Source organism: Gobio gobio, assembly GCF_949357685.1.
Source record: "Gobio gobio genome assembly, chromosome: 15".
NCBI classification, from domain to species: domain Eukaryota; kingdom Metazoa; phylum Chordata; class Actinopteri; order Cypriniformes; family Gobionidae; genus Gobio; species Gobio gobio.
This window is the reverse complement of record NC_137108.1, coordinates 19,753,612-19,771,200: the sequence shown is the minus strand read 5'-3', so window position 1 is coordinate 19,771,200 and position 17,589 is coordinate 19,753,612. Positions and strand designations below refer to the sequence as shown.

Below are 17,589 nucleotides of genomic sequence, written 5' to 3'. Positions count from 1 at the left end.
CCTAATCCCTCAGAGGCCAAGGGGCAAAAACACCATCTCATCCGTCACAAAGTTGAACTTCACAGATACCCCTGCACCCTACAGGCAGTGTGAATTACAGTGGCAAGAGCGTGCCCTCAGATGTTCTTCCTTCATGTTCGGGGGCTGTTCAGGTGGTCTGATTCCGATATGACTTACCTGTCACATGTCATATTATTTGCTGGTGACCTCATTCATCTCAGGTATGTTTCCAAGGCTATAGCATGTCCTCACTCGGCTGCCATAAAACGGCTGCTGTTTGAGTTCTTCCAATGAATGAATTATTCTGAAACAAAACCAAAGCAAAAGTTACAGACTCAAGACACAAGGCTGGCACGAAAAAAATGAATAAATCAGAATCTGGCAGTCTGTGGTTTCCACATGAACTTGCGTGACAGTGCTGGCTACCACAGAGTCATGTCGAACAAAAATGATTAAAACACTGTTCTTACCCTAGAGAGAACAACAAAGTATTACGCTGGAATTTTGGGATGAAGAGAAGCACAATACGCCTAATTTAATAAAGATGATGATATTAATGTAGTATGTTATCTCCATTAAAACACTCGCACACATTCCTCCGCTCGTGGGCCAGAAGCTGGGACGTGTGAACTGAGGTGAGTCCAGATCAAACGGGCACGGCCGAGGAGCATGAGATATGAAGCTGCTTCCCTGTCCTTCAAAAGGTCAAAGGGCACTTCACCTCTCTTTCCCCCTCCACACCAGATGGATCTGTGGCCAGGTCAAATGAGGTTCAAGCAGCGCTCAAGCCGAGTGAACAAGCATGCAGGATGTCAGTCTTGAATTCCAGCCAATACTTTTATAAGATCTTTCATTCGAGTCTATCATTTGTAGCCTTTTGCTTATGTGCATAAATATATCATAGGCTGATATAAAACACTATCCACCCCCCTACAAAGTTTTGAAAAGTATTATTACAAATAAACCCCCTCAAAAAAACAAATTCCTCTCCTTATCATCCTCTAAGAGAAGTACTTTGAAAAGGTGACAGAGTGCAGTTCTCCTGGCAAGGATCTGCTCTCTGCAGTAATCTCTGTGAAGCAGCAGAGGAGCACAGAGAAAGAGAGAGAGAGAGAGAGCACACACAGAGCCAGATGGAGATGGATAGCTATGTGTTTACCTATGAAAGCTGTGCATCACCCCCATTATTCACCTGTCTCCCTCCTCAGGATAAGTGGGCCCCACTCCAAACAGCAGGCCTATATCTCTGAAAGGTTCTTAGATCCTCTCACACAATCCTCTAATGCACCAGCAGTGAACATACAAAGATACAGTTCAAATTCAGTTACTTATCCAAAGTCACGAAACGAGGATTTCCACTTTAGCTATGAAAATAGTGAAGGATTAGATTATATTTCTCATCTGTTTTCCGTTCTCATGCTAATAAAACACCATGGTAAATATTATCACCGCCTCATAATTCAATGAATGTCAATATAATGAATAATGCAATGAATGCAGTGAATGTAAAGTGTCCTGTCAAACCGAGCAAGTAAAAGTGGACGAGGAAGCGTGTGATTCCCTAGTGCACTGTTTGAGATACCCAAATGTTTCAGCAGGAGCAGACGTGATAAATAATACTGTCTAATTTGAATAGCTAGTGGTTTCTGCAGGGTAGGATATTTGCCTCTTCCGTATTTCACACAGTCCACTTGCAACTTCCGTGTTTCGAAGGCTATCTTACTGGGTCAAGCGGTTTATCACAATGAGGTCCATCCCGGAAGACTTAACAACGCTCATTTCAGGTACTATCACAATATCTGGATAAAACAAGAGTTGATAAAGCGAACGTTGATCTCGAGCGCAAGCAGATTAGGAAAGTTTTTTGTTTTGTTTTTTTGTCCCCAGTTTACTTTTATTTCTGTTCATACTTGGCTGAAAAGAGGAAGTTTAGTCTACCGATAGACGTTGTGAATATTTCCCTTTAGTTTGAGCATAGTCTTTGTTTATTTATTTTTCTGGCGCGGATAGATTTGAACACGTCGTTTTTTTTTAACGTGTTTTATCACTAAGTAATCAGTTATTAAAGTAAAGTGTCCAGCTTTTATTTCTTAAAGTTTGAGTCGGTGACATAGCCTACCTGTTGGAAAGTCCAGCTTATGATGCTAGCGATGTTTTTGAAAATGCTAGATAATGGTTTCTGGGTTACTACGCTCGTTATCAGATGATGCAAGGTTGTTGTTTATGTTGGTTGACCAGCCACTAAAGCAGGTTGACTGGGCTGCTTCTGACTATTTAAGATGAATTTTCCAACAAGGATGTAACACAAAGCCTACTTGCTAGTAAACCAGTCAAATTATCATTAGTTTGGAACAGTCGCAAATCCTGCTGAAATCCTGCTTATTCAAGGGTGCAAAATGATAAATAGGCTTCCCTCAGGATTTCAAGGACAAACGTAAACAGTGTCTGTTTTCAGATCTGGAAAACTATTTGACGGAAGTCCTTAAAGGGGAGAATTTAAGCAAGAAAGCAAAAGAGAAAAAGGATGCCTTTATCAAGCGCATTAAAGATGTGAAAACGAGGTACGAGGTATTTTATGCTATAACTGTTGACATGAATATATTTTTGACCCTATGCTGATCAAGTATAGGCTATTCAAAAAAATCTAACGCTCTCTGTTCCAGCTTCCCTCAGGATTTCAAGGACAAACGTAAGTTTTGATGTGCGTGTATGTTTGTGTGTGTCTATAGGGGAGGGGCTAAAATACAAGCTTGGTGAACTAGTACTTCCCCACTATGTGCTGCACCATACAGTTAGCTTTCATTGAATTTGTGAGTTTGTTTACTTATTCATGATATGTAAACATCTTTGAATGACATTTTTTTTTCTCCCCTGATGGGAACATATGAAAAGAGAGCTTTAAAAAAGTTTTTAAGCCAGCACATATAGACTGTTCCCTGATCATTTTTGTGTTTCCTATCATTGATTTACAGTTGAGATGTGGGTATGGTCTAGCACTTGTGGGCAAGGAAACGCATGCACTTTACAGCTGCACTATTGCCACCATTTTAATGTGACCAGGAAGTTCTATACTCCTGTTCAACATTATACTACAAACACAGTATAATTGTAGGTACATTTGGTGTCCAAAAAGTTTTTCAGTTTTTTTTCTCTTCTCAAATGGTTATGTTTTAGTTATTTTAATAATTTGTTACTTATTGTCATGGATCATGTTACAGGCCATAATATTGTTATGAAATTTTTTTAGCTATTTTCATACATCTGAAAATCATGTTAGTCCGTGTATTTTTTCCATCATGTATCATTGTGTAATCAAAATATTTTATTTTACTTTTCTCTTGGTAGTATTTATCTTATGAGTCCTTATAATGAGTAAATTATTATAAGTAATTTCTGTTACCGTACCATACTTTGCCTTCAAATTGGTGGAATTATCTCCCACAACTATGTAAGATACAGGAAATTATGTCACTTTCCCTGAATGATAAGATCTGAATCACAAATAGGTATGCTCTCTTAAAAAATATTGTTATCTAAAAAGTTTTTATTTTTTACAATAGTTACCACATTATCAAAAGGAAAACAGAATTGATCACTGATGATCACACAGAGGGTTGTTTAAAAGTTTTTTTAAATCATGATTTCATTGGTGCCGCCATGTGCTTTAAGCATTTATGCTACCAAAAAAAAGTTTAAAATGGTAAATTCTGTTACTGTCGAACTCTGTTACCAAGGGAGTTGACAAACAACGTTAAAAGTAAAAAAGGAAGTAACTTGTGTTTGGCAAGCATGTTTTCAATAAGCGACTGGAAAGAATTTCTGTTAGTGAACAGTTTTTTTACTTAACTTTTTGAAATACAAAATGTATCTCCAATTATAGAATCACACATGCATAATTCTTGCTTTTTTTATCAGTATGCTCTTTAATAAGTTGAGGAGATTCCCCCTTCTATATGTAAAGCGCTTTGAGTGCATAGAAAAACGCTATATAAATGTAACTAATTAAATTAATATACATTTAATGATCAGAAAATGTGATTCAAACAGGCTAGTGTTATAAGAGATCTTCCATATAAATATCACAAATCTATGCAAAGTGAGTCTCTAGTGAATATCTAGACAACATGGCTGAGTGCCACTCAATGCTGCATGCAACTGGAGATAACTGGTTCAAACATACTTCACCTCCCAGGCAACATGTACCTGCAAGCAACATATAATATCTGAATTAGATAATCTTAATGTGTCTTTTTCTGGTGGAGGATTGAAAATGTGGCTTCCAAGCTGCCTCTATGGGAATGCTGATGAAGACTCTGTTGTATAGGAGATGAAGAGTTCCCAGAGCCACCTGAAGAAGCGGACACCAACGACGGAGGATCGCTGCACTCAGAGCAGACTGACAGGGATGACGAAAACGCTTATGATGGTGAGTGGAAAATTGTGGGATTTGTTGCGATATTAAAAGTGTTACAAGAGAAGAGAAGCATCTGAAAAAAAACATTTGAGACAGGAATATCATATGGCTGAGCTATTGTACCCTTTGAATTCTCTCATTGAAGAATGATGTAATTGTGAGTATTATAAAAGAATCATGGCAATTTATTCTGTACACAGATTGCATGTTCAGAATTAACATAAATTAAGAAACAAAAAAACCTATCTCTTTCCGGTTATGAGTGAATCACTTATCATCTTTTCTGCAGCCTCAGCTGTCATAACACAGTATCATTGTGGCAGTCCTTTGTCATGTCCTGTCTAGGATTTTTTAGTAGTGGTAGAAGAACACAAAAGCTGAATGAGGTGCTTGAAAGACTGATGTAACCCGGCAACAGTCTCAGGAACGGTTCGAAGGCACAGACGTCAAGGGTTTAGCTCTCTTTTGTCTCTGAGCAAATGGTTTATGGTCTGCAGCTCAGACAATGCCGCCCACATCCAATGTCAATCCAGGCTTCTGTTTTATTAGCTTCTGCTAAATGAACACTGTTGGTAGAATTTACATTCAAGGATTCGAATTCATCCGACTCATTTTGAGTCATGCCACATATCCGATTATTGCATTCTGAAACTCACAGAATCAAGAGGGTAGGATGCAGGCTGGGAGTGGGTTGTGTGTATGTGTATGGTAGGAAGAGGTTTACAGCTCTAGAGCACTCATGTGTTTTATGTGTCCTTTTGCCCTGTGCTTGCCAGAGAGAGCAGCTGTTCAGCTCAAAGATAGGGCCGAAGCTTCTTAGTGCACACTGCAGATTCAATACGAATCAAAGCGGCATTTGGAGATTGACCAAAAAGTTATTTGAGCCTGTTTATTTTGGACAAATGTTCTAAAGCAAGTGAAGTTATGAGCTCATGCAACTGATAATCCCGCTATTTGGGTATAGGCAGGGAGTGAGAGTTCTTTTCATAAAAAAAGAACGACATGCCAAAACCCACACACATCTCAGGCTTTATTTGTTGAGAGTCAGAGCTTCACCTCTGTAACTTGTTTGAGAGCTGTAAGTTTTTACTCTCTTTATACATGCAGCCCATAAAAAGGAAGCTTTTTTTATAGCTGAAGATGAAGGCAAAGCGTGTCACCACTATTTATTTGCAGCCTTTGGCAACCGCATTTGCTGCTTTTTAAGTCAGCGTTGGAACATGGATAAAGTTCAGTCAAAGCGTGTTCGTATTAACCCCCGGTTTCACAGACAGACTAAAATGCATGTTTGACGTTCCACGTCATTCTCCTACACTGTTCACGTAGTAAACACAGTGCAGTGCTTCAGGGTTCTACGTCAGAATGCCGGCTCATTATTGGCTGACTGTTCACGTGAGCACCCCGACACATGTGTGTGATGCTGACGCAGGAGCTAACCAATAATGAGCCGGCGTTCTGACGTAAAACCGAAAACGCCCGTACAGTGTTTACTACGTGAACAACGTAGGAGAATGATGTGGAAGAGAAGAGATTGTTAAAGTCGTTATTTTTGTTGTTTTTTTGGTGCACAAAAAGTATTCTCGTCGCTTCATAACATTAGTTGAACCACTGGGGTCACATGGACTATTTTAACAATGTATTTACTACCTTTCTGGGCCTTGAAAGTTGCAATGATGTTGCTGCCAGAAACCTCTCGGATTTCATCAAAAATATCTTAATTTGTGTTCCAAAGATGAACGAAAAGCTTAAGGGTTTGGAACGACTTGAGGGTGAGTAATTAATGGCAGAAATTTCATTTTTAGGTGAACCAACCCTTTTAAGTCATGGTTTATGGTTAGGGGTTGTTTTGTGTCAACATTCAAATGTTTGGAATTACTATGATCACAAAGATGCATTCAACTGGTCAAAAAATGTCAGTGAAGGCATTTATGATATTACAGAAGATTTCTTTTTCAAACAAATGCTGTTCTTAACTTTCTATTTATCATAAAAGCCTAAAAAAAAACACTCAATTGCCAGTGCCACACTTCATTCAGCACGACAACCATTTTCAAATAATAATAATAATAATAATAACAACGGTATCTTGATACCAAATCAGCATATTAAAATATATATTTTTAAGAATCATGTGACACTGAAGACTGGAGTAATGGCTTCTGAAAATAAAGAAGAAGGAAAAAAATATATTTATATGTGCCCACTAAACCACAAGACCAGTCATAAGGGTACATTTTTGGAAATTGATATTTATACTTAAATATGAAAGCTGAATAAATAAGCTTTCCATTGATGTATGGTTTGTTGATATGATATGACAATATTTGGCTGAGAAACAACTATTTGAAAATCTGGAATCTGTGGGTGCACAAAAATCTAAATATTGAGAAAATCGCCTTTAAAGTTGTCCAAACGAAGTCCTTAGCAAGGCATATTACTAATAATAAGACATTTTTATATATTTACGGTGGAAATTTATGAAAATATCTTCATGGAACATGATATTTACTTAATATCCTAATGATTTTTGGCATAAAAGAAAGAAAAATGGATAAATGATAATTGACCCATACAATGTATTGCTGGCTATTGCCACAAATATACCTGTGCGACTTATGACACACACACACACACACACACACACACACACACACACACACACACACACACACACACACACACACACACACACACACACACACACACACACACACACACACACACACACACACACACACACACACACACACACACACATAAACTGTTATTTTAAATTGCAATAATATTTCACAATATTACTGTGTATTTTAAATTCAAATAAATGCAGCTTTGGTGATCATAATAATCTTTTTTAAACTCTTTCTTTCAACTCTGTCTGATCCCAAACTTTAGAACAATAGTGTATATAGTGTTTTTATTTTATTTATTTGTTTTTATTTAGCAGTAAGGAAGAACAAATCAAGTGATGCTCTGTGCCAATTAGTTCTTATTTTCTTATGATCCAAAATGCTATCTCTTTTGAGTGTTTTTGCAATTGGTTTGCTCTAAAGACCACATGATTTATGTTTTCTTTAGCAGTTGTTCTGTTAGACATTTTTCTAGCAGATTTAACAGAAATCAGCTCTTGCACTGAGGGTGTTTAGTTTACTTTTCACAGTCAGCGTGTGTCATGCTTCCTTGACAGCACTTTATACATAATTGCAAACATTCCACAATTGCTGGTGTCATTCATAACACTGCTCTGCTCACTCAAACTCATTCAGCAATGCGATGGTAGTGTGTACACAAGAGAGGGGAGGGCAGTGTAAACGAGAGGGGAGGTTTGCTTTGAAAACAGACCATGCATCTGTTTCACATACTGCTGTACCTGACAGATCGGTGCATGAAACTCTATCCAGTCCATCCGGGTTTGAATCCCTGCTAACTTTAGTCTCGCTTGACATAGACCTTTGATTTTTAAACCTGAAGGGGGTGGAAGTAGCTTTCTGGTCGCCTTTAGCAAATGTATTGAATTTGTTGTGAAGACAGGTGCTCCTCTTTGTGGATTCCTCACTGCTAGTCATAAAAAAGCTGAAGTAATATTTAATGATTTTCTGTTTCCATCTGTTTGTTGAAATCAGGTGTTCAACAGTATCCTCCGGTGGCAGCTACAGAACTTCAATCTATTTTAAAGAGTGGCTACCTGGAGAAGCGCCGAAAGGGTAGGTTACTATGTTCACAAAAAGGTTGTTTGTGAGAGGGGAAAAAAAACATCGAAAAAATAACCTCTATTTGACTTATAGATCACAGCTTCTTTGGCAATGAGTGGCAGAAGAGATGGTGCGCCCTAAGTAACAACATATTCTACTACTATGGCAGTGAGAAAGGTTGGAAAGCTACTATTATGATCAAATGTGTAATTACCAGTGTTGGGGATAGTTACTTTTAAAAGTAATGCATTACAATATTGCGTTACTCCCTAGAAAAAGTAACTAATTGCTGTACTTAGTTACTTTTTATGATAAGTAATGTGTTTTGTTACTTCTTATTATTATTGTTACTTCGATATTATTTTCAAACCAAAAGTGAAATGAATACGCCTCAAGCTGAATGAAATGCAAATTCACGCCTGTATAGTATAGAGCGCAGGTCAAACAAACCTTTCAGTTGTACTGCCATTTTGGATCGCAGATAAAAAGGATCCAGGAAAATGTCCATCGTATGCACACTTCAGAATCTCGCCAGAAGAAGTAGGTCATCCGGGTATATTTTGCCTAGTCTTTTATGTGTACTGAGAATTCGGACATACTTCTTTTGTCACATACTGTTTTTCACCTACTAAAGAAACGGCAGCTGTGGTTGCCAGAAATTTACCGTAAAAAATACAGTAGCAACATTTTGAGTTTTACAGATTTGCACCCTCTGGTGCTCTTCGGTCATTTCTGTTTTGAAATGTTAAAAATCACAGCTTCGGAATGATATGAAACTTGTTGACTTTTCTAGCATTAGGTATGTAAACACAAAAAAAAATTGGGGTCATGATTCGGGCATGCTAATTGGTCGTAAAAAAAAAGTAGCGTTCATTGTCTTCGGTCATAAATGACCGACCATAGGAAATGAATGGGAAATCGGCAAAAACACAAAAATTCACAGAATATTTGTGTGTACAATCTACAAATCGGCCACAATGCTGAAAAAAAGTACACAGCAGTAAAGGGGTGACACTCTACAACATCAAGAGTGTGATATTGACACATCCACACACACACGCACACTTATATACACACACACACACACACACACACACACACACACACACACACACACACACACACACACACACACACACACACACACACCTATGAAAAACTGAACCTATGAACCACATTTTGAATATTTTAAAATCACAGCTTCATCATAATGATATGAATCTTGGTGACTTGTCTAGCATTAGGTATGTAAACACACAAAACAATTCAGGGCATGATTCGAGCATGCTAAGTGATCATAAAAAAATTACTCCCACTTGTGCTCTTCGGTCAAAAATGACCACCGTAGGAAATTAATGGGAAATCTGCAAAAACACAAATTCACAGAAAAAAATCTATATTTCTAATAGGGCTGCTCGATTATGGAAAAAATCATAATCACGATTATTTTGGTCAATATTGAAATCACGATTATGTAACACGATTATTTCACATGACTTTGGGAATGTGTTGTATTTATTAAAAATACACCTTTCAACAATTCAATTGAAATTGTAACATTTGTTGTACTTTTTGAACTATTAAAATAAATAATATAACATATATTCAAATCAAAGTATAAAAGTATTCACGTAAAAATGATAACCAAAAATAAATAAGATCAACAATATGGTTCGGCTAGATATGCTTTTCAGGTACGTCTAACATTAGTTTTCAGGTACAGAAATGTATCAAATGTAAAATAACATTGCATATTTGAGTGCATAAATTAAAGATTAATCCTATTAAACTTACAAAAGCTATTCAGTCAAGAGCGGTGAGTGATGTCCTTGTCTTTTGTTGTGTGACATTAAACAGACAGCAGTAAAGGCTACTGCCTCTTTAAGACCTAATGATCGGATATGCGTCGTCTTTCTCGACTGTATAAAGTTCACTTAAGGCATATACAGACTATCCCCCGGTTTCACAGACAATGCTTAAACTAATCCTAGACTAAAATGCATGTTTGAGCTGTTTTAACTGAAAGAATCTTGCACTGACAAATCTTAAAATATGTCAGTGGCATTGTTTTGTCTCAAGATGCACACCAGTAATGTTTTTTTCTTGTGCACGTTTATAAAAGTTACTTAAATGTCCTAATTGAACTAAGGCCTAATCGTGGCTTAGTCTAAGCCCTGTCTGTGAAACCGGGCCTATGTCTGCTAGGATACTCATCAAGATGGACATGTTGACATACGTTTTGTGTGAGTTTGTCCGTTCAAAAGCAAGACTTGAAAGAGAACTCAATATTTGCGCGCTGAGAGACGTGTGCGCGCTCTCGGATGAGCGCAGAGATACATTTTCTCACAGCGCGCGCGGCTTCTCATTCGCGTCTTCTGGCTCTAAACCCGGGTGATGACGGCGAAAACGACTGGTTATATTCGAAAATATGGCAGCACTCGCATGCATTGAACAAAGTTTACAAAGAAAATTATTTGAAAAATATGAGGGGGAAAAAAGCACGTTTACACGGCACCCCTGCTCTCGTCAGTTCTTGTTTCTTTATTAGATTGTCATTGGTCACTCTGTTTAATTTTCAAGTGGTTAAACAAATTCGTGATGTTCCCTTGCGTTGCAGCCACTACCATGTAGCAAATCTTGCACGTAGCATGTTTCTGCTCGTCGTATGATTCCTCGAAGCCAAACTGTTCCCAGACAACGGAGTTGGTTTTGCCTTTTTTGCTCACCAAACGCTGCTGTAACTGCCCTCCTTCAGCCATCTTTACTCGCGCTGAGTTTTTAAATTCCAGCGGATGATATGCACACGAGTCATGAGACTCACGAACTGAGAGAGTTTGTGGCTTCGGGAGGGGCGGATGAGCGCGTGCGCGTTTCATTCAGAACGCAAGACAAAATAAGAGTGTTCTTGCAAAACTCAACATGGCAAAATAATCGTTTTTTCTCGATTGTACTATTTTGGTGATCGTTGGGAGGCAAAATCGAAATCGAAATTCGATTAATTGCACAGCCCTAATTTCTAACAACAACAAAAAAATCTAAAACTTTATAATAAATAGTTTTTGAGATTTTTTTAAATATATATTCAAATCCATAAAAAAAAAAAAAACATTAAATGTGCTCAAAAGAGAACTAGGGAATTCTCAGGCCTCTCCATAGAGACCTCTAGTGATTACACCGTAGACCGTAAAAAAATATGGACGACGCGACTTCATTGACTTCCGTTGACCATAGTTGAAGCTTTCATAGGCCCGCTCACGGCGCTGACATCTTGGGACCGAGTCTGCGCAGTAGCGATCTCGGGACCGGAGTTGCGCAGTAGAGAACAGGAAGTAGAGGCGCAATTATCAAGAGCCCACCCACACTCTCACAGATGCAGAATAATTCATTGTGTTGGTGTGACATAAACAGTTATGGAAATGTAGAAATTAAAGCTAAAGCTCCAATCTCCTCCCAAAAATCCTGAAAAAAGTCCGTTAGTGCCTCAGTGACAAGTTCACTCAGAGAAGCCGTCAATCTTAGCTGTCAATCATGACGTCACACCCCCCGTTTTTATAGCATCAAATAACTCACTAAAACTAAACTTATTTAAAAAACGAACACTTGAAATGAAATTATCGTAATAACAACTGCCTAAAATGACAGAAACCATCTTTAGGAAACAATTATTTGAAGTGTAATTAAATTGTTTAGTGTGTCTCGCGTCCATTCAAATACATGGAGAGGCGGGGTTTAGGAGCTATACTGGGACCGGCCACCGGGGGGCGATCGAGGCGCGGAAGCTTCAATTTCTGACAGGAGCACTACAGGCTTGGATTACACCCATGGTTGCATGATTTCTGAAATTATTCCAAAAGAGGGCGCTAATCTGCCTCCCAAAAAAAAAATATTTTGAAGGCCTAGTCTCTATTTTAACTGGAAATACTGCAATAATTAATTAATTTTTTTTATAAATTACAAAAAAAAAAATTCTATAATTTTCAATGGAAAAATAGACCATAATTATTGCATAAATATTAAAAAATACCATCAAATCATCTCAAAATACAAAATTAAAAAGAAAAAATATTATTGAAGAAAAATAAATTGCATTGGTTTTACTGGGGTGGAGGAAGTTTAATTTTTAGGTGTCTGGTCACTTATGACCGGGAAGACAACCAATGCAACCCCTAAACGAAGAGCACCAGAGGGTTAAACTTACAGTAAAAAAAACGTATATTTCATTAACTGATATAATGTTAATTTACCAACCTATCGAAGTACTAATATCTGTTTTGTACCTTTTGTAATGCAATGAAAACCACCAAACAAAGTGGTGATGAGTCACATGATGAATCAATGCTCATCACAAGCAGATTTTCTACAAGTTATTATAGTTATTTAAATTAAAATACGACAAACGTGAAGTGGGGGAATTCTGGGAATGTCAATTTATGTTTTTTCATTGTAAATACAATGACTTGTCCTTTTTCACTTCCAAAAATGGTAAATTTAATGGTATTTCCCTGTAAAATTACATTAAATGTACGGTTAGACCGATCACAATTATTCACCATATATTGTATGGATTTCTGTTAACCAATGAACTGTTTTACACTGTGGCATTTTTACAGTCTACCTTTAAAATCACAATCATTTTTTACAGTGTATTTATTTGGAATAAGTAATTACTTCACGACCACTAAAAAAGTATGTTCTATATAGTATGAATGTGTGTAGTATGAATATGATCTGGACGTACTACATTCTCCATGTTGTCATCATCATGTGACCTACCAGTGTCAGTTCCGCCATTCACAAATCCTCTCCCGTGGCCTCATGGGATAGTGAAGTGTCCATCGTATGCACACTTCAGAATCTCGCCAGAAGACGTAGGTCATCTGAGTACTTTTTGCCTACTCTTTTATGAGTGCTGTGAATTCGGACATACTACTCTTGTCTACTCTTTTTTCGCCTATTATATAGTAGGGAATTATGCGATTTCAGATGCAGCCTCTAACTTCTAAAAAAATAAATAAATGTGGTTTATCTAAAATTATTTTTACTTTTAAGTATGGCTGAATTGGATCACCGAAGGTCAGCATCAAAGATATTGGTTTATAAAGTGAGATTAAATGCATAAAGTATATTTGTGTAATTTAACATATTTAGTTATTCATTTTAAGGAATACTGATTTGTGCAAGTGAGATGATCTCATTTAGTCTAAACTACAATAACATCATGTTTATACCATACACACAACATGGGGACAGCAGCGGCGTCAGTTAATAAAGGGGAAATTGGCACTATTTCAGACCGGTCTGGTAGGAACCGCTGCTCGCCATAGACATAAACAGATAGAAGTAGCTCCGGCTGCAATGTTCTTCCGCAAGACGCATGCAGTTCTGTTTATTAACCGCTAGAGCGCAAAAAGTTACGGACTGCAGCTTTAAATTATATTAAGCCTTAAAGGGTTAGTTCACCCAAAAATGAAAATTCTGTCATTAATTACTTACCCTCATGTCGTTCGACACCCGTCAGACCTCTGTTCATCTTCGGAACACAAATTAAGATATTTTAGTTGAAATCTGATGGCTCTGAAAGTCCTCCATTGGCACAATGGTACTCTACACTCTGAAGACCCTTAAAAGGTACTAAAGACGTCGTTACAAAGTCCATCTCACTACAGTGGTTCTAAAATAACTTTATGAATCGGCGACAATAGTTTTTGTGCGCAAAAAACCCCTAAATAACGACTTACATAGTGATGACGATTTCAAAACAAAGCATCATGAAGCTTCGAAGCGTTATGAATCACTGAGTCGATTCAGCGGTTTGAATCGCCAAATTTCAGCAGTTTGGCGGTTTGACACGCGATCCGAATCATCATTCGGCTCAGTGATTCATAACGCTTCGAAGCTTCATGATGCTTTGTTTTGAAATCGTCATCACTATGTAAGACGTTATTTAGGGGTTTTTTTGCGCACAAAAACTATTGTCGCTGATTCATAAAGTTATTTTAGAACCACTGTAGAGAGATGGACTTTGTAACGACGTCTTTAGTACCTTTTAAGGGTCTTCAGAGTGTAGAGTACCATTGTGCCAATGGAGGACTTTCAGAGCAATCAGATTTCAACTAAAATATCTTAATTTGTGTTCCGAAGATGAACGGAGGTCTTACAGGTGTCGAACGACATGAGGGTAAGTAATTAATGACAGAATTTTCATTTTTGGGTGAACTGACCCTTTAAATTCCTGCCTAATTAAAGGCGTGACCATTTGAGTGACAGGTGGATTGCCACTGTGATTGAGCTAGGTGGGTGTGGTTTCAGCAACCCACGTCCTGCCTCTTTGCCTATTTTCAATTATCCGGGAGTGACGCACTGCCTAGATGGCAACGGCCGACTTTAGGCTTCAAAAATGCTCTTCAGAAACCTACGGGTGACGTCACAGACACTATGTCCATATTTTTTTTACAGTCTATGCTCCCAACACTGGTCATCACCAATTAAATGTAGTACTGAATTCAATTTTTCTTTTCTTGAATCAGATCATTTATTAATCTGCACTAATGTTCACTAGATAAACAGCAGAAGGGAGAGTTTAATATTGTTGGATACAATGTCAAATTGAACAACACCCTGCGGAAAGATGCAAAGCGAGATTGCTGCTTTGAGGTCTCAGCTCCAGACAAGCGTGTATATCAGGTTGGTCACCTCTCGTTTCATGTAAAACATGCAGTGTTTATTTTTATCATCAGATGATTATCTCTTATAACACCTTTTTGCTACAGTTCTGTGCTGCGTCTGAGAAAGATGCTAAAGAGTGGGTGGAGCACATTGACTTTTTGATTAAAGGTAGGACTGTGCATCATAATAACTTCTAGCGGGTGTCTTTTTTGCACAAACGCATAATGTTTTGTATATTGGTTTTCGCTCTCAGACATGGGTGGAATCATTCCTGAAGATGAAGAAGAATATGATGACTGCTTATCTGTGGCCCAACCAACCATGCCCGCAATTATCGATGAAGACATCTATGAAGAACTTCCTGGTTTGCACCTAAATTCCATATTTGTTTGTGTATATATCTGATAATTATTATATTATATAATATTATATTATTCATTATAAGCAAATCTATATTATACATGATTTATTCATTTTCGATGTTGATAATCAACATAAATATTAATGTAAAAAAAAATGATTCCCTTATGGATGTGGTGGAAAATGGCTATAGAAATTTTGAATTTGGTATATTGCTCTCTGCCTTTACTGGCATATCTATTCTGTCCCTCTCAGAGGAAGATACCCCAGTACCCCAGCCTGCAAAAGCAAAAGTGACCCTGGCCAACAAACCTCTACCACTGCCATCCACCCCTGTGACAGGTAATTACCACTGGGTCACCAGGCCTGTCCATCCCCTACCTGCCCTGCTGTCCCATAACACCGTCCCAGATCTGCCTGGGTGGCTATCATTTGTCTCTCCAACTTTTATTTTAATATTGAAAAAGGACAAAGATTGGGGGGAGGGGGTTATTGTAGGTACATATGGATTTGGGAGGTTAGAAGAAACACTGATGACAGGAGTGGGAAGGTTGTCTGGACCACAGGAAGGGCCTTCAGGAAGAGACCTGGAATTGTTGCTGGTTTTTTTTATTGTTTGTTTGATATTTAGTTTAGTTAAGTGTAGTTTTGGTGTATTAGTAAGACAAACGCTAAATAGTCTCGCCATCATCATTGTATTTAAAAATGGTTTAGTGCTTTTTTTCTGTCCCTGTGTGGGGAAAGCCTGTATCCTGCTGAGTGCTGGGCACTGGGCAGGGGTTGGTAGGCACTGGCAGGAAGCTGACTCCATTGGTGCACTGTGGCCCACCATGGCCCTCTGCTCCAGGCTCACAGCACAGGAAGTCCTGCTGACAGAAACGATGGCTGAGGCAGGATCTTGTGACAGATGCTCAGGGGAGGAGGCCAGCTAAAGCACTAGACAGAGCCATAATGGAGGGAAAACTACAGGCTTCGTGGCTCCTGACAGCAAGATTATCATTTGAATTTTCTTTATTTTTGTTGTCATCTTTTGATTTTTTTTAGGGGGAGTTTGCATAATGTTTCAAAATCCTGAAAAGTGGATGCATTTATGTAACCACTGCAGCCGGTTTAACACTAATGCCTGGTTGTTTAAAGATGCAGCCCTGAATAAAATCTTAAAGCAGCAGTGTGGGTATGGTTATATTTAGAAAATAATTATAATAACCTGCCAAATCAGCATAGCTGGGAACCAGCCAGCTATAAAGTCTGTTGCAAGATATTTACCTTTAGGGGTATTTTCTTTTCTTTATATGAAAGAACATTTCTTGATTAGTAAATTAGTAAATATGAATAAATAATGCTCCACACCAAAAGCAAGAGCAGGTTAACTGCAAACCCAAGAGCAAATCTACCTGAAATAACAGTTTAACATATTTCATTGAGACAGAAAATAAGAGACTGAAACGTAAGCTTAAGGTTATATAAGTTTTTTGCCATCTCAGATGAACAAAAATGTTAACTTTCAACAAATATGGCCTGTAACATTACATGTTAACTGACAACATGGTGCAGCTGTAATGAGGGGTCTTTCATTTGAGGGTTTGTTAGTTTCATCCCACCTGTCAGGAGCCACAGCTCAGCAATTTATACTCTCTGCTGCCCACTTGTGGAACTTTCTGAGCCAGAAAAACACTAATACTGGGGTTTTTATCCAAGGACCCCTTGGTGGAAATAGAAACTTAACTGGGACACTTTAAGCCATATAATAAATGTGTATTGTACACCAAAATAATGACATACACCAAACCACTATTGCATGTAGAGAAAAGCTTGGAATTATTCACTACCATTTAAACGTTTGGGATCAGTATGAGGACATTAATATATTGATTCTGCAAGGATGCATTCAATTGATAAAAGGTGATATTAAAGGCATTTTAATGTTACAAAATATTTCTATTTCAACTAAATGTTGTTCTTTTGAACTTTGTTCATTAAAGGGATAGTTCACCAAAAAAATAACAATTCTGTCATCATTTATACTATATTTCTTTCTTCTGTTGTACACAAAAGAAGATATTTTAAAGAATGTTGGTAATCAAACAGTTCACAGTAGCCATTGACTTTCACAGCAGAAAAAAAAAATAGAAAGTCAATGGCTACCATTATTCTTTAAAATATTTTCTTTTGTGTTCAATAGAAGAAAGAAATTCATAAAGGTTTGGACAACATGAGGGTGAGTATAAACGAAGACAGAATTTTCATTTTTGGGCAAACTATCCCTTTATAGAATCCTGAAAAAGATGCAAAAGTTATCACAAAATTAAGCGGCACAACTGTTTTCAACACTGAGTCTGATAATAATAAGAAATCTTTCTTGAGCACCAAATTAGCATATTAGAATGATTTCCAAAGGATGATGTGACACCGAAGACTGGAAAATTCAGCTTTGCCATCACAGGAATGAATGACCTTTTC

General features: G+C 37.7%; 2 protein-coding genes across 2 annotated transcripts in view; both read left to right on the top strand.

The window, feature by feature from the left end:
* The window catches only part of gtf3c6 (general transcription factor IIIC, polypeptide 6, alpha), a 1,355,101-nt gene that overhangs the window by 586,594 nt on the left and 750,918 nt on the right, over positions 1-17,589 (top strand). The window lies entirely within an intron of this gene.
* Positions 1,540-17,589, top strand: part of skap2 (src kinase associated phosphoprotein 2) — a 25,928-nt gene continuing 9,878 nt past the window's right edge. The window contains exons 1-10 of the mRNA XM_079836597.1: positions 1,540-1,784; positions 2,456-2,561; positions 2,664-2,689; positions 4,325-4,426; positions 8,035-8,115; positions 8,197-8,280; positions 14,663-14,787; positions 14,874-14,937; positions 15,023-15,133; positions 15,385-15,471. Coding sequence (XP_079692723.1) covers positions 1,745-1,784; positions 2,456-2,561; positions 2,664-2,689; positions 4,325-4,426; positions 8,035-8,115; positions 8,197-8,280; positions 14,663-14,787; positions 14,874-14,937; positions 15,023-15,133; positions 15,385-15,471 — 826 coding nt within the window. The 5' untranslated portion in view covers positions 1,540-1,744. The remainder of the gene's footprint in view (positions 1,785-2,455; positions 2,562-2,663; positions 2,690-4,324; positions 4,427-8,034; positions 8,116-8,196; positions 8,281-14,662; positions 14,788-14,873; positions 14,938-15,022; positions 15,134-15,384; positions 15,472-17,589) is intronic.